The 27,908-nt window shown below is 38.4% G+C and overlaps 1 protein-coding gene and 1 non-coding gene across 2 annotated transcripts in view; both read right to left on the bottom strand.

The window, feature by feature from the left end:
- The window catches only part of WDR49 (WD repeat domain 49), a 142,458-nt gene extending 114,914 nt beyond the window's left edge, over positions 1-27,544 (bottom strand). Inside the window, exons 1-3 of the mRNA XM_036350561.1 lie at positions 27,389-27,544; positions 3,406-3,846; positions 1,154-1,330 (exon numbers count right to left, since the gene is read on the bottom strand). Of these exons, the coding sequence (XP_036206454.1) occupies positions 1,154-1,330; positions 3,406-3,846; positions 27,389-27,532 (762 nt within the window). The 5' untranslated portion in view covers positions 27,533-27,544. The remainder of the gene's footprint in view (positions 1-1,153; positions 1,331-3,405; positions 3,847-27,388) is intronic.
- Positions 18,328-18,432, bottom strand: LOC118677872. The gene has a single exon (XR_004974595.1). It is a non-coding gene; the product is annotated as a U6 spliceosomal RNA (small nuclear RNA).
- Positions 27,545-27,908: the final 364 nt, after the last annotated feature.

Below are 27,908 nucleotides of genomic sequence, written 5' to 3'. Positions count from 1 at the left end.
TCAATATTATTTAAAAGATGCAAGCAGTTATATTAAAAGACAGAGCAACTACAATGTTAGTAAGGCAATTACCAAGGGCGGTTCATTTACTTTTATGATATACTCGTCATTAATAACAGTAAGAATAAAAATCTTTGACAATTATAAAAGGAAATTGTTCAAATTAGACTGCTTAAGAGTTCACAGCCATATTCTAGTGTCATTCAGTAGATAATAGTTTTACAGAGATCGGGTGGAATTTGATAGGAAGTCAGAAATCATTTCCTCCCTGTCTGGGTGTCTGTGCTGCCTCTCTAAGGCATCTATCCTTTGTTAAATGTAGAGGAAATGATCACTTTCCAGGAGGCTGGTACTGAGAAGCTTGAAACCTTATGAATAAAAATCAGAATACGGAATTTGAAAGAGTTATGAGAGATAACTTTAGTCATTTGATATTAAGTGTTTATTAATATTGGAATCTAAAAGATTATAAGCATCTAGACCAGCTGGTGTTACTCAACGGCTGGGCATTGATTCCTGGTCGGGACACATGCCCAGGTTGTGGGCTCAATCCCCTGTGTGGGGCATGCAGGAGGCAGCCAATCAATGATTCTCTCTCATCACTGATGTTTCTATCTCTCTCTCCCTCTCTGAAATCAATAAAAATATGTTTTTTAAGATTATAAGCATCCTATGGTGAAAAAAGAAAAAAAATTCTAAATATGAAAATTGAGATTATACATAGTCAAGAAAACCCACAATGGAGATTGTTTGTTATAAGCAAGAAGAGAGGCCCTGGCTGGTATGGCTCAGTTGGTTGGAGTGTCATCTGATACATCAAAAGGTGGCAGGTTCCATTCTCAGTCAAGATACAGACCCAGGTTGCAGGTTTAATCCCTGGTCCGGGCATAGGCGGGAAGCAACTGATAGATGTCTCTCTCTCTCTCTCTCTCTCTCTCTTTCTCTCTTGCCAATCAATAAATAAAAACTTAAAATAAAAAAGAAGAGAAATTGTGATGACCTAATCCATTTTTTTCCATGTCCATCGTGTGTGGTCTTATAATCTATAATGCAGTTCAATTAGAAGGTCACACTCATTGCATTCTATTTCTATATGTAGCTACTGTTTGATAATTAAGTAGATAGTGTTCAATCTTATTGTTCCCTTACTTACCTTTCCAGTTATGTCCCCAAAAGACAGAATTGATTTATTGTCATCAAGAGGGTCATACCAATAATCCATGCAAATTGGTGTTCCTTTCAGGCCTTGGAGTTTGTATTGACAAGGAAATTGTTCTTTGGACAGCAGATCATAAAAACAAATCTCTTTACTTGTAAAAGCCACCGCTATCTAAAGAAACAATGTAGAAAGTCAGAAAGCATGTCTGATGGATTTAGTGAAATCAATATGCAAAGCAGACATGCAAATCTTAGCACCAAATCAGACATCATTCCCTAAGGATTCTTAAGAGCATTACATAAGTATCGCACAGTGGCACAAATGTGTTTTATTCTAACTTTGGACAGTAACCAAGAAAAAATATTTGCCATTGAAGTTATTTGAACATTCTTTCTTTATTCTTACTTCATATACCCACCAACTTCTATCTACGGGAACAAGATGACTAATTACAAAACAAAAGCAAAGGCACAGAGAGCTACAGATTCACACAGTCATAACAGAAACTTTACAAACCATGTTTTACAAAGCAAGCAGAAACTGTCACAAAACTCAATTGATAAAAACCTGCTAAGAAGCCTTCCTAAGCCAGATAATATCTTAAAATCTAGTTTTAAAAGAGCAAACAAATTTTTCAATAACATTGACAAAGCTTACCTAAACTAATCCAAGAAATAAAAGAGAAAAGATACACATTGTTAAAATCATAAATAAGAGAGTGGATATTACTATCAACTTTATAGAAATAAAAGAAAAGATTATAAGATGATACCATAGCCCTAGCCAGTTTGGTTCAGTGGATAGAGCATCAGCTTGCTGACTGAAGGTTCCCAGGTTTGATTCTGGTCAAGGGCACATACTTTGGTTGGGTTTCAAGCTCCTCCCTGGCCCAGGCCCTGGTCAGGGTGCATGAAGGAGGCAACCAATCGATGCGTTTTTCCCACATCAATATTTCTCTCTGTCTTTCTCCCTCTCTACCACTCTCTCTCAAAAAAATCAATGGAAAAATATCCTTGGGTAAGTGTTAAAAAAAAAAAGAAGGAGAAGAAAATACTATGAACAATTAGATGGCAACAAATAACTTCAATTAAATGAACAAATTCATAGAAATACAAAAATTACCTAAACTAACTCAAAAGGCATAAAAAACTCAGCAGACACACAATAAAAGACTAAATTAGTAATCAAAAAAATTCTAGTCCCAGATGCTTCACTAATAAATTCCACAAACATTTAAAGAATCAACTCTAATCCTTCTAAATCTCTTCCCCCAAAAAATAGAAGTGGAAGAAACACTTCTGAAATCATTTTATAAAAACCAATATTATCATAATACCAAACCACACAGAGGAGAAAATGTGTAGAACAAAAGAAATTTAGCAACTATTCACAATATCTGAAATTTTTTGGATCTTGGTTCAAACTAATTATCAAACAATAAACTATTAAAAAACAATAAGACAAGGAAATATATACATGACTGGATATTTAATGATATTAATGAATTATTGCTATTTATATTAAATGTAGAGTGGTGTTTTGGTTATACTAAAAAGAGACACATTTTAAAAATACCAAATATTCGCAGATTAAATGATTGAATGTTTTAGATTTCAAAGAGGGGAGGTATAGATGAAACAAGATTGCATGTGAATTGGAAAATGGTTAAGGGTGAATATTGGTTCTTAATACTATTATTCATGCTCGTGTGTGAGTTTAAAATTTTTAAAGTGAAATTTACCATCTACTTAATATAATACTAAGAACATGAATTCTTTAAGCTGCATCCTCTCACAAACCGATTTTCCTTACAGTATGTTACCTTGCTCGTAGGCATGGTTATAGAAAGATGTTTGAACTGAGTGGACCCTACACATCAGAATTAAGAAACTGATTAGTACCGTGGTCAAAATCATCAAAATGAGACAAGCAGTTTCCTGTCATTGCACTCAGCTGTGCCACGCATGGTATAGCCTCTCAGTTCGGCGTATAATGCAGCATGACCACAGTGGGGACAAAGCCAAGCATCTGAATCATCAGCCGTGTCATTTAAAGGCACACAGGAGAACAGCTTGGAAAACAGAGTAGCTCCCTTGGCTCTACTTGTATTCCCTCCAGGTCAGGTTAGAGGCACAAAAGAGTAATGCTCTGTTGCTGCTAGTGTTACACTTGATATTGATCTGGAACCCTGTCCCATCATGTGTCCCCTTATACAAGCAATAAATTCATGTATAAAGACTTTGTACCTTGTTTACATTTTCCAGAGAAACCAGACTTGTCACCCACAGGTGTTTAAGCTTGGTGGCATCTGAAGTGATGGGGAATGTTTGTTGCAGCTTTAAATTCTCTCCCCAGATTCCTAATAAACCTTCCTCACTGATGGTCAGATAACGACTTGAATTCTTTAAGAAAATGACTTTTTGAATGGTGTCCTTGTGTTTCACTGGGAGGAACTTAAGGTCTTTCCACTGGGGAACCGCAGTCGCCTTTGCTCGTTCGTCGTTTTCATAAAGTGTTAACAGCATAAATGAAGTCAGCTTGTCCCAAGTAATGAAGCCATCTTGGGCCACATCCACTTTGTCAAAGAGCTTCCCGTATTCTTCCTTTGTGCCCCAACCAACAATCTCTGTCATCCTCTGCATAAACTCTTCTCGAGACATAGGGATGGTTTGACCTGGCTCTAGGGGCTAGAAATTGGGATAAAAAGAAGACAGCAGTGAAAACATCCTAAGTACCAGAGTGTTGTGCTACACCCACCCCCAAGGTGGATCTAATCAGTGATTCTGCCAAGATGCAAAGAAAAATGTCGTGTACTTTCTACTTAAGTGACTTGGGGTTGAGGAGCAAATAACTGATAGTGCTATAAGCAGACATCCTCAATAACATATGTCCCTGGAAGTGGAAGAGGGAGGCAGGAGAGTCAGAGATTAGATATGATGATGGAAATGGGGGTCAGAGTGATGCAGGGCTATGTATTAGGGACTGTGGGCAGCTTCTAGAAGTTGAAAAAGGCAAAGAAACAGATTGTCCCCTAGAGCCTATAGAAGGAAGACAAGTCTGACATCACCTTGATTTTAGCCCCATTTTGAAACTTCTGACCTCTGGAAGTGTGAGAGAATAGAGTTGTGTACTTTAAGCTACTAAACTCATGATAATTGGTTATAACATCCATAGTAAATTAATTCAGTAATTTACAGAAAATGGGTGAATCCCTGAAGAAAGTTTAGCACAACCAGTAAAATGATACAACAGTGGAACTTTAATCCAAGGGCAAGTAGTCCACTTCTATAAATACACACAAAGAACAGTAAACACATATACAGTTGACTTTTGTTATTCATGTTAGTTATTTTTTATGAAGTCTCCACAAACACTAAATCAGCAGATATTCAACCATTGATTCTAGGGGAAATACATGGTTAGGCTTCTTTGAGCCTCTGGTCACAGTATTTTCATCAACTGATCAATTCATAATTTTGTTTTATGTGTGTTTCTGTTGAAAGAAACCTTATTTAATCTATATTATTAATTCACTAACATTGAGTTCATGGCCAACAGCACTATAACTCATGACTGAATGAAATTTATCTAGCACAGGTATTTTCTTCATAAGGCACATCACAGCCTTCTTGCACTTAGAAACACTAGATAGCACTTCAGCACTGCTCTTAGGGGCTATATAAAGAGTGAAATAACCAACAAAAAGCACAAAATGCAAAAAACTTGGCACTAAGTACACCACAAGTAGGATTCTTGTTTATGGTAACAGAATTGAAATAAGAAGGCAGAGTACAGTATTATCTTCTTTGACCTCAGCCTGGAGTATGTACATTGGAAGTTTTTTGCTATTCTTCATATGTCTGTGAATGTTCATAAAATTGCCTTAAGTATTGATTTTGACATTACAAATAAGTTTTAGCAAGTAGGCAAATTCACAAATACAGAATTCATGAATAATAAAAATCATCCATATTTCAAGAAAGTACATAGCTTAATATTGGTAGGTTGTTTAGTGTATTGAGACTCATGATGAGAGAATCTACTTTTCCTATTAGTTCAGAGTCAAAAAGTAAGGGTTGACAGTTAGCTCTGGGAGGCAGCCTATTATAGAGCAGGTCAAACAATAGTAGATTTAATCCTGACTCCATCAGAAATTGGGGAACTATTGGGAGGCTACATCACTGCTGAACCTTAATTTCCCCATCTATAAAATGAATATGGCAATATCAGTCACAAGAAAATTGTTATAAAGATTAACTGACATATCAATAGATGCATAAAAAGTGTTTGACAAAATTCAATACCCATTCATGATAAAAATTCTCAGTAAACTAAGAATAAAAGAAAACTTCCTCAACTTGATAAATAATATCTGCAAAAAACATACAATATGCATAATGGTGAGAAACTTTTAAGTTTTTCTACTAAGATCAAGTACAAGGCAAGAATGTCCACTCTCATCATTGGTCTTCAACATCATACTGTAAGCTCACTTAATACAATAAGAAGATGCCAAGGCCATCTATGTAGAATGTCTGAAAGAATCAACAAACTCCTGAAACTACTGAGTGATTACAGCAAGGTTGTAGGATGTAAAACTAATATACAAAAGCCAATGGCTTTGAATAAATGGAATGAACAAGCAATGAACAAATGGAATTTGATATTAAAACCATAATACCATTTACATTACCATCCACAAAAATAAAACATGTATAAATCTAACAAAATACATATGTACAAGATCTATCTGATAAAAACTACAAACTTTTGATTAAGAAATCAAGAAGAACTAAGTAAATGGAGAATACCTGTTCAAGAACAGGAAGATTCAAAATAATCCAAAGATTCCATGAAATCCCAATCAAAATCCCAGAAACTTATTTTGTGGATAAAAAACCTGATTCTAAAGTTTATATGGAAAGGCGAAAGACCCCGACAAGCTAATAAAATATTGAAGAACAAGAACAAAGATGGTGGACTGACTCTGCTCAACTTCTAGACTTACTATAAAGTTATAGTAACCAAGACAGTCTGGTATTGGCATAAGAATCGACAAATAGAAGACCTTATCTTCTCTAACCAAGGACACTGGAGAACAAACGGTTTATACCTCTTCTCCCTAAGCAGAGAATACATAGCTTAAATCATCATGGTTGGGGAGATAAAAAACAGAGACCCAATTGATGCCACTTGTGCTAGCTAAAACCAAGGACAGATAAAGTAAGGGTAACAAATAACAAAAACCTATTTAGAGCCAGACAGATCAAAGGTAAAAGTAAAACAGTAAAGGGGACCAAAGAAAAATCCCAAACTCCCCAATTTTATTATCATGTTAAAAACATACCTGGAAAGCTGATGAATATTCTACTGAAACCCTCCCCTAAGATTCTCACCCACAGAAAAAAGATAAAAACTTTCAAGACAAAGACCCAGTGTGGTCTTGCTTTAAAGCATGCCCATATGCCTTTCTTGGCCTGAACTTTTTACTTCCTCCTAATTCTAAGAGTCTCCTGAGACTTGGAACTAGGAGAGCAATGGGCAATGACAGCTTGTCCTGGGCTTACCCCCTGACTCTGTCTGCAAGGCCCCTTTTTTCTCTAACTTTCCAGCTAACAGCAGCCCCACCTTGGCTCACTTTTGTCACTGTGACCTCCACTTCCCAGTGAGCTAACAGCATCACTTCTTTCCTATAATGTTTCCAGGGAGCCAAAGCAGAGCACCACCTAGGTTCTCTCCTGTTGCTTCTTCTATCCTAAGTCTTTCCTTTGTTTCATGTCCTCAGCTTTAAAAGTATACAAGCATTGAACAGATCGTCCAACCTCAGAGGGAAGGCAGGGAGGGAGAGTGGGTACGAGATCAACCAAAGGACTTGTATGCATGCATATGATGAGCATAACCAATGGACACAGACAGTAGGGGGGTGAGGGTATGTGCTGGTGGGTGGGAGCAGCTGGGGAGAGGTCAGTGGGGGGAAAAAAACATATGTAATACTTTAAACAATAAATAATTTTTAAAAATATCCTCATAATCACCTGGACTTGTGTTGTGAAATCTTTCCTGCACCAAGTCAAGAACCCACACACTATAGGCCAGCCTGAAGCCGACTGGCTCTGGCCCAGTCCCCATCCAGTCACAAACTGATGTTTGACAAAGGAGAAAATACAATGACAAAAAGATAATATTTTTAACAAATGCTGTTGGGATAACTGAACATCCACGTCAGGGGTCCTCAAACTACAGCCCGCGGGCCATATGCGGCCCGCTGAAAACATTTATCTGGCCGGCCGGGTGTTTTTGCCACCGCTGCCTGTTGCTTAGCAGCCAACTAGTTTTTTTTAAACTATAGTCTGGCCCTCCAACGGTCTGAGGGACAGTGAACTGGCCCCCTGTTTAAAAACTTCAAGGACACCTGATCCACATGATAAAAAAATGAATCTAGACAAAGACCTTATGTCCTTTACAAAAATTAATTCAAAATGAGTCACAAATCTAAATATAAAACAGAAAACAATAAAACTCCTGGAAGAGAACATAGAAGCAAACCTAGATGATCAGGGACTGTGGTGATGACTTTTTAGATGCAATATAACAGGAGGCATGAATCATGAAAGAAATAATTAATAATCTGGACTTCATTAAAATTAGAAAACTTCTGCTCTGTAAAATATAATGTCAAGAGAATGAGAAGACAATCATAGACTAAGAGAAAATATTTTCAAAAGATATATCTGATAAAGAACTGATCCAAAATATGAAGAATTCTTAAATTTCAACAATAAGAAAAACAAATCTATTAAAAAGTAGGCCAAAGACCTTAATATATCTCCTCAGCAGTGGCCAGATTATCATGACCACCTGACATTTGTAGGCAAATTAGCTATACACTGCATCGTATGGAATATGGAAGCCGAAGGCCTGTTCAAACACCTTTGCTGTCTGCAGTTACCAAGATAAAACGTCTCCAATTCACACAGGAACACAAGGATTGGATAGTCAAGCATTGGAAAAAAGTCATGTGGTCCGATGAATCACGTTTCCAGTTGTATCATGCAGATGGCAGAGTGAGAATTTGGCAGAAACAGCATGAAAGCATGCACCCCACATGCTTGAGTACAACCCTTCAAGCTGGTGGGGGCAGTGTTATGATTTGGGGTATGTTTTCCTGGCATAATATGGGCCCTTTAATTCATGTGGAACAACATCTGAATAGCACAACATACCTAAGTATCGTTGCTGATCAACTTCATCCTATCATGTTGATGGCGTATCCCAATGGAGATGGCTTCTTCCAACAAGACAATGCACCATGCCATGGTGCTCGTATTGTGCAGGAGTGGTTTCAAGAACATGAGAGAGACTTTACCTTGCTTAGGTGGCCCCCAGAATCACCAGATCTCAATCCAATGGAGCATTTGTGGGACGAAGTTAAAAGAGCCATCAGGCAGCTGGTTCCACAACCATCAAATCTCACAGAGCTGGACAGTGCTATTTATCAGGCATGGTGTCAGATCCCTCGCATCCTTTGAACATCTTGTGGAGTCAATGCCAAGAAGAATCGCCGCATTATTGAAGGCCAAAGGTGGCCCAACGAAGTACTGATGGGGTGGTCATAATAATCTGGCCACTCAATATATATATGGGTGTTAAAGGCTGTTAAATCGCATTGTTTACCCATATCTTGAGAAAAAAATCATTTTTACTACTGTTGTGGTAAACAACCTGCTTCCCTATTTATAATGGTCCAGCCCTCTAGCAACTTCATCGCAAATTATAGCTAATTTGCCTACAAACGTCAGGTGGTCATAATAATCTGGCCACTCAGTGTATACCGAAGGGAGCTGAAAGCCTACATCCACACAAAAATTAGCATATAGATGTTTACAACAGCTTTAATTATAACTGACAATACTTGGAAGCAACCAAAATGTCATTCAGAAGGTGAGTGGATAAATAAATGATGGTACTTCCATAAAATAGAGTATTATTCCATGCTAAAAAGAAATGAACTATCAAGTCATGAAAAGATACAGAGGAAACTTAAATACATATTGCTAAGTGAAAGAAGCCAATCTGCAAAGGTTACATGCTGTATGATTCCAACTACAGGACATTCTAGAAAAGGCAAAACTAGAAACAATAAAAAAATATTGGCAGAGCACAGAGCATTTTCAAGGCAGTGAAACTACTCCATTGAATATCATAATGATGGTACCTGTCATTATCCATTTGTCCAAATTCATAGAACGTACACCAAGAATGAACCCTAATGTAAACTTTGGACTTTGGGTGCTTACATACGATGTGTCTGGGTAGCTTCATCAATTGTAACAAATGCACTACTCCGGAGGGAGATGCTGATAATGAGGGAGTTTATGCGTTTTTTTGGGTTGGGTAACATCTGTATTTTCCCCTTAATTTTGTTGTGAACCTAAAATTCCTCAAGAAATATAAAATCGTAATACAAAAAGGTTAACTGAGATATGTGAGAAAGGACTATGTAATCAAGTATTTAACAGAAGTTAATCTAGGCCTTTAATTAAATTAACTTCCTGAGAAATAATTGGTATCTAGCCCCTTGCACTACTCAGAAGTCCATTATCTTATCTTTCTTAAATTATTTTTAGTCTAAAAAGCTTAGATACATGGAAATTCTTCAGTGACCCAGATTTTAAGTGTAGAGAAAGAAATCCATCTGAGACAAAACTGTAAACTGTTTGTGAAAACTAAGTCAAGGGTGATCTTTTATTTTAAATTATATTACATTACATCCATCAACTTCATATCTATGTTAGTATTCCATTAAAAAACATTTTAAAGCTGAAACTCAGAATATTTTCTTGTTATAAACTAATAATTTATTTTTATTTCTAAGAACAAGAAACTGTTCAGACTGACAAATATCAAAACAATATTTTTTATATTCTGAAATATGAAATGGGAACTAGACCATAAACAAAGAATAAAACAAATTTTCTTCCCCAAAATGAGTTAAATCATGAAAATAATTTTCTGCACATTGATAATGCCAATATGCGCTCGGAAGATCTGATAAGTATGCCCAACTTGAAGAAATTTGACAGAAAAGTAAATTCTAGCATATACCTGACAATTCCGTTACTGACTGTTCACTCATGAGCTTTTGTTGTTTGAAGTTTGAAAATAAAACCAGGATTTTGGCATAGCTTTAGGTAAAATTTAGAATTTGCCTTTACTAAAAAAGCCTACATAAACAAGAACCATTATGCCTTGATCAATAAGTATGTGGTTTGTGTTTATCAATTCCATGTCACTTTAATAAATTAGTTAAATATACAATTAAAGTATGTGATCTTTTATACAAACTTTAGAGCACAAATGCATTAAGTTGTTATTTTGTCAGTGGTTCCCTTTTATGTTCTGGGACTAGGATTACTTCATTCATTCTGCTCTATTATATATATATATATATATATATATATATATATATATATATATATATATATCACAAGCTGTGGTAAGGAGATTGTGTGGTTGTATGGTTGCCTCCACCTCAGTTATTGCACCTCTAAATAGGGATATAATAAGTAGCTCTGAGGGCTAGTTGATAATTCAATGTATGTGTGGTATATGATATGGGATAATTTTTGTGAGTATAGCACATTTATATTCAAGAAGGGTTAATTCTCTGTTAAAGGATTTACAGTAAAGACTGAGACTATAAAGTCATGAGAGCAATGACTCTTCTCTGAGGATTTAAGCTAAATTCATTTGTGTGTGTGTGTGTGTGTGTAAGGCCTCTGGAGTTGTACAGAATTACTAATTTTAATAAACTGATCCATCCTGGCCAGGTAGCTTAGTTGGTTAGAGCATTGCCCTGATACACCAAGGCTGTAGGCTCAATTCCCAGTCAGGTTACATATAAGAATCAACCAATGAATGCATAAATAAGTAGAACAATAAATCTCTCTCTCTCTCTCTCTCTCTCTCTCTCTCTCTCTCTCTCTCTCTCTTTCTCTTTCTCTCTCTCTCCTCCTTCCTTTCTCTCTCTAAAATTAACAAATAAAATTTTAAAATAAAAACAAAGTAAACTGATTCTATCTATCAGGGTTGCCTAGCTGCTAACTAGCTGGTTCTAAGAGACTTCTCAGTGGGGCAGAAGAATATGTGTAGGAGAATCTACAACAGGATTATGTGAAGCCCTATGTCTACAAGCATTGCCATCCTGATAGCAGATGCTAGATTTGAGCATAACATGACACAGAAACTGTGTACACTCTGTTTCAGCTGCTCTTTCTCGAGGCACAAGTATAAACTATCCTAAGTGAGCCCAGTGAAAGTAAAGTTGACCTATTCCCAGACACCAAGACCAGTAGACCATTTCATGCATATAAAACCCACATCTCATCACTGGGAGAAATTGTAGTTTCTGTCTTGTCTTGAGCCACTTGTACTGCTGGTTTGTGAACTTTAGGTGAGTTGGAGATTTCTATCTTAACCTTCTTGGCAAAAGCTTACTCCACAGAAAGGAAGGTAAAATAATCCTTCAATCTAAAAATGAGCTTGTGTATACTAGGATTTAGTTGCTACAAACTCTCAACCTGTATTAGATTCAATAGTGTGTGGCAAAATAATTTATCTTTGAGCTATCTTTGAATATATAATGAGAGAGAGAGAGAGAGAGAGAGAGAGAGAGAGAGAGAGAGAGAGAGAAGTGAATCCATCGGCTGCCTCCTGTATATAACCCAACCAGAGATCATACCCACCAAGGTATGTTCCCTGACTCAGTATTGAGCCCGCAACCAGGACCATGCTCCATCCAACTGAGCTACTACAGCCAGGACTGGTTATATATTTTTGTATACATATAAAGTTATCTACTTAAATAAGTACTAATTTAATACGCTTTGTCTCTTAGAACTCATTTTCTGGTAAAAGTGAAAACTGTGAGATTCATTGAAAAGCATATTCTCATTCAGCCCTTCCTAAGATAATGTTTGTAAATTTATTTTGCTATGTAAGAAAATAATCAGTTATTCCCTCCAGTTTTTCTTGCAAGAATGTCTGGTTGATTTTCTCAGTAGGCACAACTTTAGACCATTAGAAAAGTTTCCTGTCTCCCTGGATCCCTTTCAAAGAATACTCAAAAAAATCATTTCCTTCTGCCTAGAAAGGCTTTTCTTCAGTATAGTCAGTTCTAGTGAGCAGCCCATCTATTAAAAAAAAAAAAAAGAAGAAAACTCTGTAAAATTCCCTTCTGAGCTTTGCAAAATTTGGATTTCACTGTAACTTATAGGAAACCTAAGTGCAAACCTTCAAGAATATACCCTTTATAAGAAACTTGTCAGCCTATTTTTCTTTTTTTAAAAAATATATATTTTATTGATTTTTTACAGAGAGGAAGAGAGAGGGATAGAGAGTTAGAAACATCGATGAGAGAGAAACATCAATCAGCTGCCTCCTGCACACCTCCCACTGGGGATGTGCCCACAACCAAGGTACATGCCCTTGACTGGAATCGAACCTGGGACCTTTCAGTCCCCAGGCTGACGCTCTATCCACTGAGCCAAACCAGTCAGGGCAAGCCTATTTTTCTTAAAGGAGAGATCATGTGCTTTCAATTAGCAATGTGTATGTGCCACTGCATTTCTTAAATTATTTATCTTGCATGAAATAATCTGTTTTTACTAGATAAAAATCCAAGAAATAGATAAGCCCAAATCTAAATCCTCCATAATGCCATCAGTCTTCCAAATTTTTTTCTCCATAAAAATAGAAATGTTGCCCTAACCGGTTTGGCTCAGTGGATAGAGCATCGGCCTGCGGACTGAAAGGTCCCAGGTTCGATTCCGGTCAAGGGCAGCTGATCGATGTGTCTCTCTCATCGATGTTTCTAACTCTCTATCCCTCTCCCTTCCTCTCTGTAAAACATCAAAATATATATATAAAAAAAAATAGAAATGTCTGTGTGTTATTTACAAAATAGGATCATGATATATATCTTTGCTGCTTTTCCACTTTAGGCCACATCATGAAGCTATGTCTTGTACAATAAATACTGGTCTTTTTCATCATTTTTTAAAAATACTTTATTGATATAAGCGAGAAAGGGAGAGGGGGAGAGAGATAGAAACATCAATGAGAAGAGAGAAATCATTGATTAGCTGCCTCCTGTATGCCCCCCAATGGGAATCAAGCCTACAGCCCAGGCATGTGCCGTCAGCAGGAATCAAACCACGACCTCCTAGTTCATAGGTCAATGCTCAACCAATGAGCCAGGGCTGGCTGGGCCTTTATCATCATTTTTAATGGTGGCACAATATTCTACAGAGAAGACCTACAATTTACAAACTCCTATTATTTTCAATGTTCCCAATTCTTTGCTGTTTTATGTAAAGCAGCCAGCAACAAACATTCTTACACATACATCTTTGCTCTGTTGCCCAATTATTTCCTGAGAGAAATTTCCTAGAAACAGAATTGCTGAGTCATAGAATTTACACATTCTTAAAGTTTTTGATGTATCTTGCCAAGCCCCACTCTGGAGATGGTTGGACAGATTTACACTTGCTTCAGAAAAATATGAGAGTGCGTACAAAGTTGTGGTTTTCTCATTCTTCATAAAACTCATCAGTTGGTTGCTAAAAAATAGGCCTAGTAAGCCTAAACATGTACATACTTTCTAGTAAAACAGAGCAATACATTCCCAAAGCAGACACTTAATTTTTTCAAAAACCTGCCAACTTTCAGAAATGTTGTTTATGTTTTATCCCCTTAATGTTTTCCTATAGTAATATTTTATAATAAAATGATGAAAGAAAACTTTCCTCTTTTCTCCTACTTGGTAAATAAGGACTTGCCCAAGACAAGAATATAGGTCACAGTTAAAAACTACAGGGAGAGCATAATTCAATTTGATCAGAAATCTGGGTATTTTTCTCCTCTGTCAAACCTGACAGTGTGTTTGCATGTCACTGACTAAGGATCACTGCCCTTATCCATTGGTTAGCATTTTCTTCCAGATCCTGAAAAGTAATGTCTAATGAGTTGTAAGACACTTAGAGAAATATTTCCATCTATCCATCTATATATCTATCTATTGTTCCATTCATTAATAAATGTGTATTGAGTATGTATAGCACACAGGCTAGCATGGGGTAGGTTTATTTATTTATTAAACAAATATACATTAAGTGCCCGCTCCTTGTCAAACTCTACTGTAAGCTCACAGCACCAGCTTTGAACAAGACAGACAAGGTGTATGCTCTTCAAATACTTATACTTAAGAGGGAAAGCAAGGTGGGCTGGTCAAAGCACCAAGATTATAATAAGGTCACAAGAATCACATTAATTATTGTTTTTCCCCATTTCAAACTGAATTTAACCTTTAACCATGTCAAAAAATATTTCATAAATAGAAATCTTGTGTGGCTCAGAAATCTTTAGTTAGAGAGCTTCTTTTTTTTTCTTTTTTCTTCTGCATTTACTTGAGATCATTAGAATTCGGCAATGTTTCTTTTTCTCTACATGAAAAATCATTTCTAATAGGATCTCAGAATCTTGTTTTCCCCAGAACCTGCTAGTTTTAACAAGCACTTCACCATAAATAACATTTCTTCTGCCAAATATTTGGTGTGGTTTGGGGGTAATGTTTCGTGACAGCTGAATTAGTATGTGTTATCAACATGCATTCTTTCCTCCATCTCTGTAATTAAATTTAAAATGAACATGCTGCTTTCTCATGCTTCATTCTGTCGCACTTGCCTCAACTTCCCTTGGTTACAAAGCATATTGATAATGAATATGTATTAGTGTTTGCTGTCAAACCCCATGAATGTCTTCTGGAGCAAATTAGATATGTAATTCCAAAACAGAGCCAGCAGTTATATCATCTCCTGCAATTTTCACCTCCCAATGCACATTCATGAGAGATTGAACAACAGAACAGGAGAGATTAGTTTACCAGCCAAGTTCATATTACTCCTTTTGCTTGCTTGAATAGATTTTAGTTGGTTTTAATTTTCATTTACATTATGATATTGGTGATACAAAAGCTCACCAATATAAATGGAGTTTAAATTTTGTGGCTAACAAAGGCACAGATCTTGAAATCTCTGTACTAAATTTGGAGTTTGGAACTAAACTTTGCCAGTCCAAAATTTCAACAACTAGATTTGCTATCAGTTGGTTAATTAGAATTGAATTGCAACTGCAGGAAAAACAAAAATCAATAAATCTATATTTCACTTTAAATAAAGATAATCTTAATCACCGAAATGTGTAATTGTCCATATCATTTTTCTCTGCCTGTGGCCATTTTCAGTTCTCTGCTCTAGACCTAAATGAGTTTATTACTAGCATCTGTTTTGTTGAAGCTAGGAACTTGGGGGCAAGAGCCTGACCAGAGGAATGGTGCAGCCAAGAGACAATTGAGCTTCATGGATCTTCATTTGGAAATATCACTACAGAAGGTTAAACATACACTGTTTTTAAAAACAATTTTCATTGTTGTTGTTTTTAATATTTTAATTGAATTTTGTGGGGGATATTGGCTCACAACACCATACAGGTTTCAAGTGTACAACTCAATACAACATTATCTGCATAGTGCATTGTGCACCTATCGGCCAAAGCAAAGTCTCTTTTCATTCCCAGCCCCCCTCTTTGCCCACCTCCACCCAGCCCCCACCTCCCTTTCCCTCTATCACCACACTGCTCTCTGTGTCTGTGGGTTATGCTTTTATGTTCTTTAGTTAATCCCTTCACCTTCTTTCATCCAGTCCCCCCTGCCTCCCTCCCCTCTGACAGCTCAGTCTGTTCCATGTATCCATGCCTCTGGTTCTATTTTGTTCATCAGTTTATTTTGTTCATCGGATTCTACATATAAGTGAGATCATATGGTACTTGTCTTTCTCTGACTGGCTTATTTCACTGAGCCTAATAATCTCCAGGTCCATCCATGCTGTCACAATAGGTAAGATGCCCTTCTTTTAACAGCTGTATAGTATTCCATTGTATAAATGTACCACAGCATTTTTGTCCACTCATCTACTGATGGGCACTTGGGCTGTTGTCCTCTTGTTAGAAACCATAAATTGAGTCAAAGAATTTAATGTATCCTGAATTCATGCATTTTAGAGCCGGGAGAACGTTTAGAGAATCTACACCAAACTCTTTTTCATTTAAAAGGAAAATACAGAGGCTTCCTATTTTTAGCAACAGAGTTGGTGGGGTCTTGTGTCATCATTGGGTATGTTATACTGGGCAATATGTGAGAAATGTGACATCAAAATAGTACAAATGACAATTATTTCCTTTCTTGTTTTCTTTTAATTCTCAGTAAATTTGGAAAAGTAGTATTTGGTCTATAGGTCTGGCTACATCGATGCACCACAAATGAATAGCCATAAGCACCTTTGCTTTCCTTCTCTCACCTTTATAACAAGTTTCCTTTCCTGTTCCAGTCCTGGCCAAAGCTCAAGGTTAAATTATTTGTTTACAAAAAGCACTCCTCATAACCCTCTCTGATCCCCGTTAAGTTTTATAAGCACCTGTTCCAAAAGCATACAGATAAACTGGAAAAGGCATGAAGCTGTTAGAACTTGTCACAAAATTCAGCACAAAGACCACAGCGTTCAAGAAAACCACATTTTCACATGTTGACACACAACTTCACTTCCTGTGTTTTGGTGATGACATTGTTGGCTAGCCTCACCCATGAATTCTAACAAGTCAGGTGAAACCACCAAAGAGTCCTCTGTCATTTCCAATTGTGCCAGCTGCAGTGGAATTGGATTTGTCTTCACGCTATTACCTAATGCTGAGGAGAGGGACCTGCCGAGCCTCACTGATTTTCTGCTGCCATCAAAATAGGGTTTTTGATTCCACTAAGGGCATTGGGGCGAAAAATGCTCTGACCCGCTGCCCGTGTTCAGTAGGTGATGAATTGACCGAGGCTGCTGAATGCACTGTGCACTATGTAATAGAGTTATAAATTAAGCTTTACCTGTTTGCCTTCTCGCAGTCTTCATTGAAATGCCTTTAGAGAGGAAAATATAATTTTTAAAAAGCAATGGGTTATTCTTATCTTTTCCTTCTATTCTTCCATTCTTTCTCTGCATTGATTTCATTGTAGGAATTGTTGATTATTTGCTGAATACACATTAATTCCAAGTTACCAAGACATGGTGCCTGTGTGTTAGTAACGTAGCATGCTTGTTTTGTTAATGAAGCCTTTATCCTAGTTCTTAGAGCAACATCCCAAAGAGAGGTTGTCTTGTGGGAGCCATGCCATACAATGGGCTGGAGAGCTGACAATCTACCCCCTGAGCCCTAGCTCTGTCTGCCCCATGGGTAATTCAATTAAACGTTTTGAGCTTCATTCTCCTTATGTGTAAATGGGAAATAAAAATGTCTGCTCTGACTACATTCCAGGTTGGTGAGAGGATCAAACATCAAAATACTTACAGAAGTGTTTTATAAAATCTTACCATACTTGAAAAAAATTAAATTTGTATTCATCATTTTACCTCCACTGATTTCCAGAAAGAGTTCTAGTTCAGTTATAACAGAAGGCTCATAGGCAATAGGACCATTAAAGCCAAGATAAAAGAACAAGAGTCATATAATGAAAATAACAGATAATTGTCCCAGAAAAATCTATGCTAAAAATAGTTCTATCAGTTGAACACTAAATTTAGCTTTTCACTTCTTTGCACCTAAGGCAGAACACAAAACACCATTAGGCACATGACTCTCCTTAATTTTCAAAATAAAGCATGTTGATTTATTAGGGGAGAAGAAAATGTTCCTATCATTAAACGCTAAGAGTTGTGGGTGAAACTGCTTTCTGGGCAAACACCTGTCTACAATTTCCAGTCACCCTTGCAATTGAGATGTGAGTTTGGCCCATAAAAACTCCCCCATGTGCTGCTTCATGTTCCCCTATTCCATGCTAGCTTGATGCATGGCAAGTGTGGAAAGTAGAGGTTGAAAGGAGCCTGGGTACCTGAATGTCTACTTGGAGCTGCCCATCAATTAGAAATACTCGCTTTCTACTTTCAAACATGATAGAGAAAGAAACCTCTATCATGTTTGAGCTGTTTTATCTGGTTTGTACACTCTATAAAAATTAAGGTTTCCTAATTTGGAAGTTTGTTGGATAACGTAATACACAGAGTTTTTCTTGGCGGGGTTGGGGAGGCCTTACGAATTTGTGTGCCATCCTTGAGCAGGGGCCATGCTAACCTTCCCTGTATTGTTCCAATTTTAGTAAACGCACTGCCGAAGCAAGCAGCAGTCTTTACCTGTAAGTTTTATTTAATTTTTTGAAATTGTTCTGGACTGTCTTATATTTTATCAGAGAGGAGCAAAATCTAAAGGTTTTAAGCAAAGGGAATAAAACAAGAATGGATGATTTTGTTTATGTGTTTGATTCATGGGGTAGAAAGGAAAGAAGCAAGAGATGAGAATACTTGTAGTACATGAGACACATCCAGGAAGCCCTGTCCATTTGGGTAACTTGATAGCAAAGATACAATGGACAATGAGAAGATAAGAGAAGACTGTTACTTAATGAATTGGGAGGAATTCTGAGAGTTTAGAAAAAAGGACAAATAATGGAGGGATAGAAAAGTACTAAATTTCATTTTCTTTTCTTGTTAATCCCCACCCAAGGATATTTTTCATTGATTTTTTAGAGAGCAGGAAGGGAGGGGGAGATACACAGAGAGAAAAACATAGATATGAGAGAGACACATCAATTGGTTGCTCCCGCAAGCGCCCAGACCAGGGCTAGGGATGGAGTCTGCAACCAAGATATGTCCCCTTGACTGGAATCGAACCTGGGACCCTTCAGTTCACAAGTCAATGTTCTATCCACTGCGCCAAACTAGCTAGGACAAATCTGATTTTCTTGATCCCCTTAGAGCCTTGCCTGCCTGGCAGGGTGTCAGAACCTCGGCAGTGATCTGTTGGAACAAAGAAGCATTGCTGATAGGCCCTGCTGTAGAACCTGTCTGCAGCCATCTTTAGAATTTTATAAAAAGACAACCAAGCATGAGGATATCATACAGTCTGTGGATTTATTCATTTTATTACACCTCAAGCACAATTCTCAGACAAGCACAATGGCCTACTAAACTTCTCGGGTCCTTTGAGATGAAGTTAGCACAAGTGTATTGTGTTTAGATGCCACTCACCCCCAAGACAAGTTTGTTCTGAGCACCCTCCCTGGACATCTCTGGAGACTTCCTGATCAGAGTTTTACTATGCCTTTTACACCCAGAATTTACCAGCTTTTTGGCCCTTTCTACTTTGAGTATAAACAGCCCACCACCTTTTATAGGTCATTCAGGAGATTTTGTTTCTAGCTATTTAAATCTAAAGATTTAGCAGGACTTGGTCAAATGGCAGCATGGAGTAGACAGCATAGGACCAGCCCTTGGCTTTGGGCCCATCACCTGAGCCAGAACAGATGCTCCAGCAGATGATACAGTCCAGGGTTGTTGTTGTTGACAGAGGCAGGTCAGGACCCAATCCAGTGAGTCTAGCAAAATGGGAAAACTACAGGCCCAGGCTAAATAGGCAGCAGGACATCTAGGACCAAAGATCAGAATGCCCTACCATGTAGAGGTCAACAGGGAGGAGTTTCAAAAAAACAACACCACCACACACACAAATACTCAAATACCTTCAGAGCTATACTCTGGGAAGAAACTCAATATATGTCAGGTCTCAGTGAGACTTTTCCAGCACCCCATTTCCCTTGGCCCATAATTTCTGCTTCTCAGCATTCCTATAAAATCAGCAAGCCACAGCCATTCTTCCTTACACAATAGCTGGCTTTTGAAATATCTACGAAAATGTAAAATATGCTTCACATCAAAATAATATAAATATCCAGAGACCATGCCATTTCTCTAAGCATTATAGGTGCTATAGGAAAGTTTGAGTAACAGCCATTTTATTATTCTGTGAATACTACAAGATTCCCTCTCTTCAAGCTGACATATGGCTTTTTGGACACCATCACTTGAAAGAAAATGAAATTCACACGTAATTTTTCTAGTACTTCTACCCAGGTAACATTTTTGTTCTAAAGAAGAGGATCAAGACAACAATTAAAATAATTTGAATGTTAATAAAATATAAAGTAGGAGATGGAAAATGATGCTTTTGTACTCTTCCGTGTGAACTTATGTCTTTGCAAAGTTTATTACCCCCCACTTCCTACCACAACTAAAAGGAATATAAAAACATCATTGTGAGCGTTATTAGAAGTGTAATTGCCTTTAGGAAACATGTGAATCAAGACATTAGAACCCAGCCATTGCAGATCATTAGTTGAGCTTCAACCCATGAAGCAGGAGGTCATGGTTCGATTTCCGGTCAGGGCACATGCCCAGATTGTAGGCTCAATCCCCAATAGGGAGCATGCAGGAGGCAGCCAATCAATGATTCTTTCTCATAATTGATGTTTCTATCCTTCTCTCCATCTCCCTTCCTCTCTCTAAAATTAATAAAAACATATTTTTTTTTAAAAAAAAGAATCAAGACATTAGAAACCATGCGGTTCAACCTCTACTCACTGAACTTGTAGTAGCTATTAATTGAGCACTTATTCTTTCAACTCCTCTCCAGGCAGTATCTCACTTAGTCCTCACAACAATCTTATTATCCCCATGTCAGAAATAAAGGAAACGGGCTCAAAAAGGTTAAGTGATTTTCAGAGTCACATTATAAGTGGCAAAACTGGAATTCAAACAATAAGTGATTGTAACTCATTTGTACCATCTTTCAATAAGCATTACTTACTTTATTTCTAAATGTTACTGCCAAGATTTATATGGCATGTAATATTTCATTTGGAAATATGCATGAAATATTTGCTCCACAATTGAAAGACCCAATTTCCCATTTTTCAATTAAGCATCACCACTGTCAGTTAAGGAGATGGACATTATCTAATGTCTGACAATTCTTCAGACCACATAAGCAAACAGAAAAAAAAAGGATAAAGGAGTCTAGTGTCAGAATTGTGGCTGTAGAATCTGTCTATAGCCATCATTAGAATTTTATAAAGACATCCAAGCAAACAAATTGAGAGACAAAAATCACATAATCATATCAATTGATGCAGGAAAAGCATTTGACAAAATCCAACACTCTTTCTTGATAAAAACTCTCAGCAAAGTGGGAATAGGGGGATCATACCTCAACATAATAAAAGCCTTATATGACAAACCCACAGCCAACATCATACTCAATGAGCAAAAACTAAACTCATTTCCCCTGAGAACGGGAACAAGACAGAGATGCCCACATTCGCCACTACCGTTTGATATAGTACTGGAAGTGCTAGCCATAGCGATCAGACAAGAAAAAGAAATAAAAGGCAGCCAAATTGGAAAAGAAGAAGTAAAATTGTCCTTATTCACAGATGACATGATACTCTTATACAAAACCCCAAAGACTCCATCAAAAAACTACTAGATCTAATAAATAAATTCGGCAATGTAGCAGGATATAAAATTAACACCCCAAAATCTATGGCTTTTTTATACACCAATAATGAATTCACAGAAAGAGAAATGAAAAAAAAAAACCAATCCCATTTACCATTGCACCAAAAAAAAAAAATAAGATACCTAGGAATAAACTTAACTAAGGAGGTAACAGACCTATACTCAGAAAACTACAGGACATTGAAAAAAGAGATAGAGGAAGATATAAGCAAATGGAAGAACATACCATGTTCATGGATTGGTAGAATCAACATCATTAAAATGTCCATACTACCCAAAGCAATCTACAGATTCAATGCAAACCCATTAAAATACCAACGGCATACTTCAAAGATCTAGAACAAACTCTCCAAGAATTTATCTGGAACAGAAAAAGACCCTGAATAGCCACAGCAATCCTCAGACCGAAGAACAAAGTTGGAGGGATCACAATAGCAGATATCAAGCGGTATTACAAAGCGACTGTGCTCCAAACAGCCTGGTACTGGCACAAGAACAGACATATAAGACCAATGGAACAGAACAGAGAACCCAGAAATCAACTCAAGCCATTATGCTCAATTAATATTTGACAAAGGAGGCAAGAGCATACAATGGAGTCAAGACAGTCTCTTCAATAAAAGGTGTTGGGAAATTTGGTCAGATACATGCAAAAAAATAAAAGTAGATCACCAACTTACACCATACACAAAAACAAACTCAAAATGGCTAAAGGACTTAAATGTAAGACAGGAAACCATAAAAATCCTACAAGACTCCATAGGCAGCAAAATAGAAGACATATGTTGTAGCAATATCTTTATAGACACAGCTCCTAGGGCAATGGAGACTAAGGAGAAAATAAACAAATGGGATTACATCAAAATGAAAAGCTTCTGCACAGCAAAAGAAACCATCAACAAAACAACAAGAAAGCCACTGCATGGGAGAACATATTTGCCAATAATATTTCAGATAAGGGTTTAATTTCCAAAATTTACAGGGAACTCATACAACTTAACAAAAGGAAGATAAACGATCCAACCAAAAAGTGGGCTAAGGACCTAAATAGACACTTTTTGAAAGAGGACATACAAAAGGTTGAGAGATATATGAAAACATGCTCAAAGTAACTAATCATACAAGAGATGCAAATCAAAACAACCATGAGATACCATCTCATACCTGTCAGAATGGCTATCATCAACAAATCAACAAACAAGTGCTAGCAAGGATATGGAGAAAAAGGAACTCTTGTGCACTGCTGGTGGGAATGCAGACTGGTGCAGCCACTCTGGAAAACAGTATGGAGTTTCCTCAAAAAGTTAAAAATGGAACTCCTGTCTGACCCAGTAATGCCACTTCTAGGACTATATCCCAAAAAACCAGAAACACCAATCAGAAAGGATATATGCACTCCTATGTTCATAGCAGCACAATTTACAATATCTAAATTTGAAAACAACCTAAGTGCCCTTCAGCAGATGAGTGGATTAAAAACTTCGGTACATCTACACAATGGAATACTACACCGCAATGGAATAAAAAAGAAAGAACTTTTACCATTTGCAACAGCATGGGTGGAGCTGGAGAGCAATATGCTAAGTGAAATAAGCCAGTCGGAGAAAGATAAATATCACATGATCTCACTCATATGTGGGATATAATAATCAACATAATTTGATGAATAAGAATAGATGCAGTGACAAATGGTGGGGGGTGGGGGGGTAGGGGTTAGAGAGCAACCAAAGGACTTGTATGCATGCATATTAGCATAACCAATGGACACAGACACTGGGGTGGTGGAGGCTTGCCCGGGATGGGAATGGCTGGGGGGAGAGGTCAAGCAGGGAAAAAGCAGACATATGTAAAATTTTGTACAAAAAATAAAAAATAAATAATAAAAAAAAAGACAACCAAGCATGAGAATATCATACATTCTGTGGATTTATTTTTTTTTACTAGAGGCCCAGTGCACCAATTTGTGCATGGGTGGGGTCCGGCCAACCCGGCCCCAATTGGGTCAGGTCAGGGCTGGGCCTGTCAGGAGGAGGAGAAGATGGGAGGTTGGCCGGCTAGCCTGCCCTGATTGGGGTCCAGTCAGGGCAGGGCTGGCTGGGGGAAGGGGCTGCGGGCAATTGGATGGAGGGCACCACCCCCAATTGGGGTTGGGGGGCCAGTTAGGGGAGGGGGTTGGTCATGGGGAGGAGCCTGGGTGGTTAGCCAGTCAGCCCTGCCCTTGATTGGGGTGGGGGGAAATCTGGGGTGGGGTCAGCTGGGGAGAGGGGCTTGGGGCCAATCTGGGTGGTGGGGGCCCCTAAGGGGTGGGGCCAGCCGGGAGAGGGGCTGCAGGAAGTTGGCCGGGATGTCCCACTTCCTGTTGAAGTGGGGTGGCAATCAGGGGTGAGGCTGGCCAGGGGCAGGGGCAGGTGCTGTGGGCTGATCAGGGTGGTGGGGGCCCATGGGGGGTGTGGCCGACGGGGGGGGGGGGCTGCAGGAGGTTGGCTGTCCATTCCTGCCCACTATTGGGGTGAGGGATGTGATCAGGGGTGGGCCAGTGGGGGGAGGGGCTGTGGGCCTATTGTGGGGGGGCTGGCTGATGAGGGGTGGGGCTGGCAGGGGTTGGGGGCTAGGGAGGGGGATTTTGGCCAGTTGCCCTGTTCTTGATCTGGGTGGTAAAGTCCGATCACGGGGAGTCCGGCAGGGAGGAGGGGCTGCGAGGTTGGCCGGCTGGCCCACACCCTGATGGGGGCGGGGGGTTCGCTGGCCACAGTGGGCATCACAGCAACCGGTCCTTATGGTTATTATGGCCATTACAGTCGTTGGCTTTACATATATAGAGATAGATTGCACCTCAAGCACAATTCTCAGACAAGCACAATTGCCTACTGAACTTCTCCGGTCCTTTGAGGTGAAGTTAGCACAAGTGTATTTTGTTTAGATTCCACTCACCCACAAGACAAGTTTGTCCTGAGTACCCTCCCTGAACATCCCTGGGGGCTCAGATTGTATCTTTAGTGATTGGGCTACAGATCACTGCCTTTAGAGTTCTGTGCTGTAGGACAGCTGCCGAGGGCAATGTTTCCTTCTGCAGCTCTGTCCGTACCTGTGGGCCCAATGCTCATGACCGATGGGCTGAGCTTCCTGGAAATAGCCTAGGGTATCATTCTTCCTGGGTGTCCATGCTGTGTTTGAAAATCATGTTGGCTCCAGGACCTAACTTGTAGTCCTACTTGCACATGTGCCATTGAATTCTTCCATTCTGTGTGCATTGGGTCTGTTAAAAAATGGACAGGCTTTGTTGTTTTTCTTGATAATACACCTGCAAAGCTCAATTTCTTTTTTAAAAACCGTCATTAGATTCTCTATATTCATGCAAGCTCTGGACTACAATTTCTTCTCCCATCAGTAATATGTGCTTTCCCAACTGGTAATTTCAAAATTAGTGGCCTGGCCTTTAAAGCATTTAAAGTTATAAAGAAAAGAAGAGAAAAGAAAAAATCTTGAGGTTGAATTGACCAGTTTCACATGGGTTTATTCCAGATAATCAATCAGTAATTTGAAAAGAATGCCTACCCCAGGGGTCCTCAAACTACAGCCCGAGGGCCACATGCAAATACAAATATTGTATTTGTTCCCGTTTTGTTTTCTTACTTCAAAATAAGATATGTGCAGTGTGCTTAGGAATTTGTTCATAGTTGTTTTTTTTAAACTATAGTCCGGCCCTCCAACGGTCTGAGAGACAGTGAACTGGCCCCCTGTTTAAAAAGTTTGAGGACCCCTGGCCTACCCCCTCCCCCAACCTTCTGAAGCAGTTTCACTCTCTAACATATCAATATTATAATGTTGACTCTCCTAATAAACCTGAGCATTCAAATTGTTTGTGTTCTTAGCACCAGAATAAAACTGCCACATTTCTATTCATTGCAAAGTCAAAGCTATCATAATCTGCTGATATGTTTTTCTGAATGCCCTGTCAAAATGTTTGCTACATCTATCAAAATATGGCAAATTTATTTGGGGCATCGGACATGAGCAGCCCTGAAATCTTTCAGACAAATGGGGTTGGATGAACAACAAATACATAAAGATTAGAATGAGCAAAGTGGAGAGCAGAGCAGGTCTTTGCTACTAAATATGATAGATTCTATTGTAAAAAAATGATTGATGCTATTGGGACAGGAATTTATCAACACAGGTAAAATCTAACTTGTTATACAAAACACAGTATAGTAGTTTTTCAGTGGTTAGCAACTACTTTTTTTTGATAGCTAAAGATTAAAATTTGTGCCAAGTGCAGGATAATATAGTTGTTAGATTTCATCATACTTTGTTAATTTCAAGGTAATATTCCAAAATATTGTGTATCTATTTCAAATTAATATGGACACTTCCAAGCACCCTTGGAGGACCTTCTGAATCCCTGAGATCATATTTTAGCAAACATAATGAAGTAGAATAGATGGAGGCTCATGCCTATCTAAGTTCCACAGCACAGAAGAGCACTTCTTCCTGCCCAGATGAGAAACTAAAAATCATTACAATGAGTATTCTCTTTATGGTGCATAGCCACAGAATTCCCAACTAATTAAGAAATAAATTATGCATTTATAATTAAAATTCTTAAGGTTTATTTTATACTAGAGGCCCAGAGGGGTCTTTCAGCCTGGCCTGTGCCCTCTTGCAATCTTGGGCCCCTCAGGGGATGTCGAACTGCCAGTTTCAGTCTAGTCCCCTCAGGCCAGGCCAAGGGACCCCACCGGTGCACGAATCCATGCACTGGGCCCCTAGTATGCATATAAGATCTTTGGTTAATCTCTTCCTGCCCTCCCCCCTCCCCACTTCCCTCTGAGATTCATCAGTCTGTTCCATGTTTCCATGCCTGTGCGTTGAGCGTCTGCCCCCGGTGGTCTGTGCACATCATAGCTACTGATCAAAGGGTTGACTAGTCGAACAGTAGAATAGTCACGTAGGCTTTATATATATAGATGTACAATTAAAAAGAAAACTTGCAATTTTGTTTTTCTTGGCCCTGCTCCAATATTTAGAAAAAAAGTGGGAGACTGGTCCCTCACTTGGGATCTCCAGACAATGAAGTAGCAAAATTAGCTTTGAAAGGGAGCTGTGTCACTCAGGGGGAGGCAGGGAGAATTTTTTCAAACTAGAAGCAGATATTTGCATTTCCAGAGCCCTACTTCCCTGGAAAGAAGAGTTATTGCTGGGAGTCACCTTAGAGACTTGGCTTTCCCCACTCATAACCATACTTTTCATTGATCTCTAAGAAGAATTTTGTCCAAGAATGAATTTTCCTTCCTGCACTGTAATGGTATTCAACAGAAGCAATTTCATACTAAATAATATAATTTGGTTGGAAGAATGGAGGGACAAACTTACTCTGGTGTTAAATCCAAGCCTGACCAATTCTTTAAAAATTCCCTGTTTTGTTGTTTGTTTTGTTTTTAAGAATAATGCTTTTATGTGTTTTTCTTTTTTATTATTTTATTTAAGTACTGTTGGTGTATAATCTTAAATTGGTTATATTAGTTTCAGGTATACAATTAGCAATGCGACATTTTATACCTTATGATGTGATCACCCCACTAAGCCTAGTAATCATCTGTCACCATGTGAACTTATTTGTAAACATTAAATATATTAGCAATTTTAAGAGAAAAAAATCTCCCTTTTCATCCTAGTCTCCTTTATGAGCAAGTCCAAGTCTCCAGTAAATGAGATGAACGCTTACCTCAAAGGCCCTCTGGATTTTGACAAAGTCGCCCACACTGAACTGGTTTTCAAGCCAAGCTGTGCTGTGGTCTTCACCTTCTGTCCTCCCTCGCCCAGGCTCTGACCCCTTGTTCAACTCAAGTGCAGCACTCTGGGAGCTCATAATGGCTTCACCTCTTTCAACAGCTTCCAACTATTTCTATACCTTTATTGTTTTTTCTTCCAAAGGTGTCTTTGAAAAAAACAACAACAACCCAACTTAGCAATAGGATCTCAAATAAACATACATTTCAAGGCTTATAATAAGGAGGCAGGATGTTTAAGCTGAGAGGTGGAGAATGAAACCCTCAACCCCACTCTTCCTGAATTCCACAGCTTATTTTCCAAGTCCACAGTCCAGTGGTTCTAAAACACCCCCTCCTTATACTTGGTTGGACCTGACTTGGTTAAAAACGGATAAAGCTTCTTCCCCCAATGTTTATAGCAACGGACCCAGAGTGCAGCTTCTAATCCTCATTTCACACGCATTAGCAAGGCAA

This window comes from Myotis myotis, unplaced genomic scaffold (genome assembly GCF_014108235.1).
Source record: "Myotis myotis isolate mMyoMyo1 unplaced genomic scaffold, mMyoMyo1.p scaffold_m19_p_2, whole genome shotgun sequence".
Classification (NCBI taxonomy): Eukaryota; Metazoa; Chordata; class Mammalia; order Chiroptera; family Vespertilionidae; genus Myotis; species Myotis myotis.
This window is presented reverse-complemented; position numbering and strand designations above follow the sequence as displayed.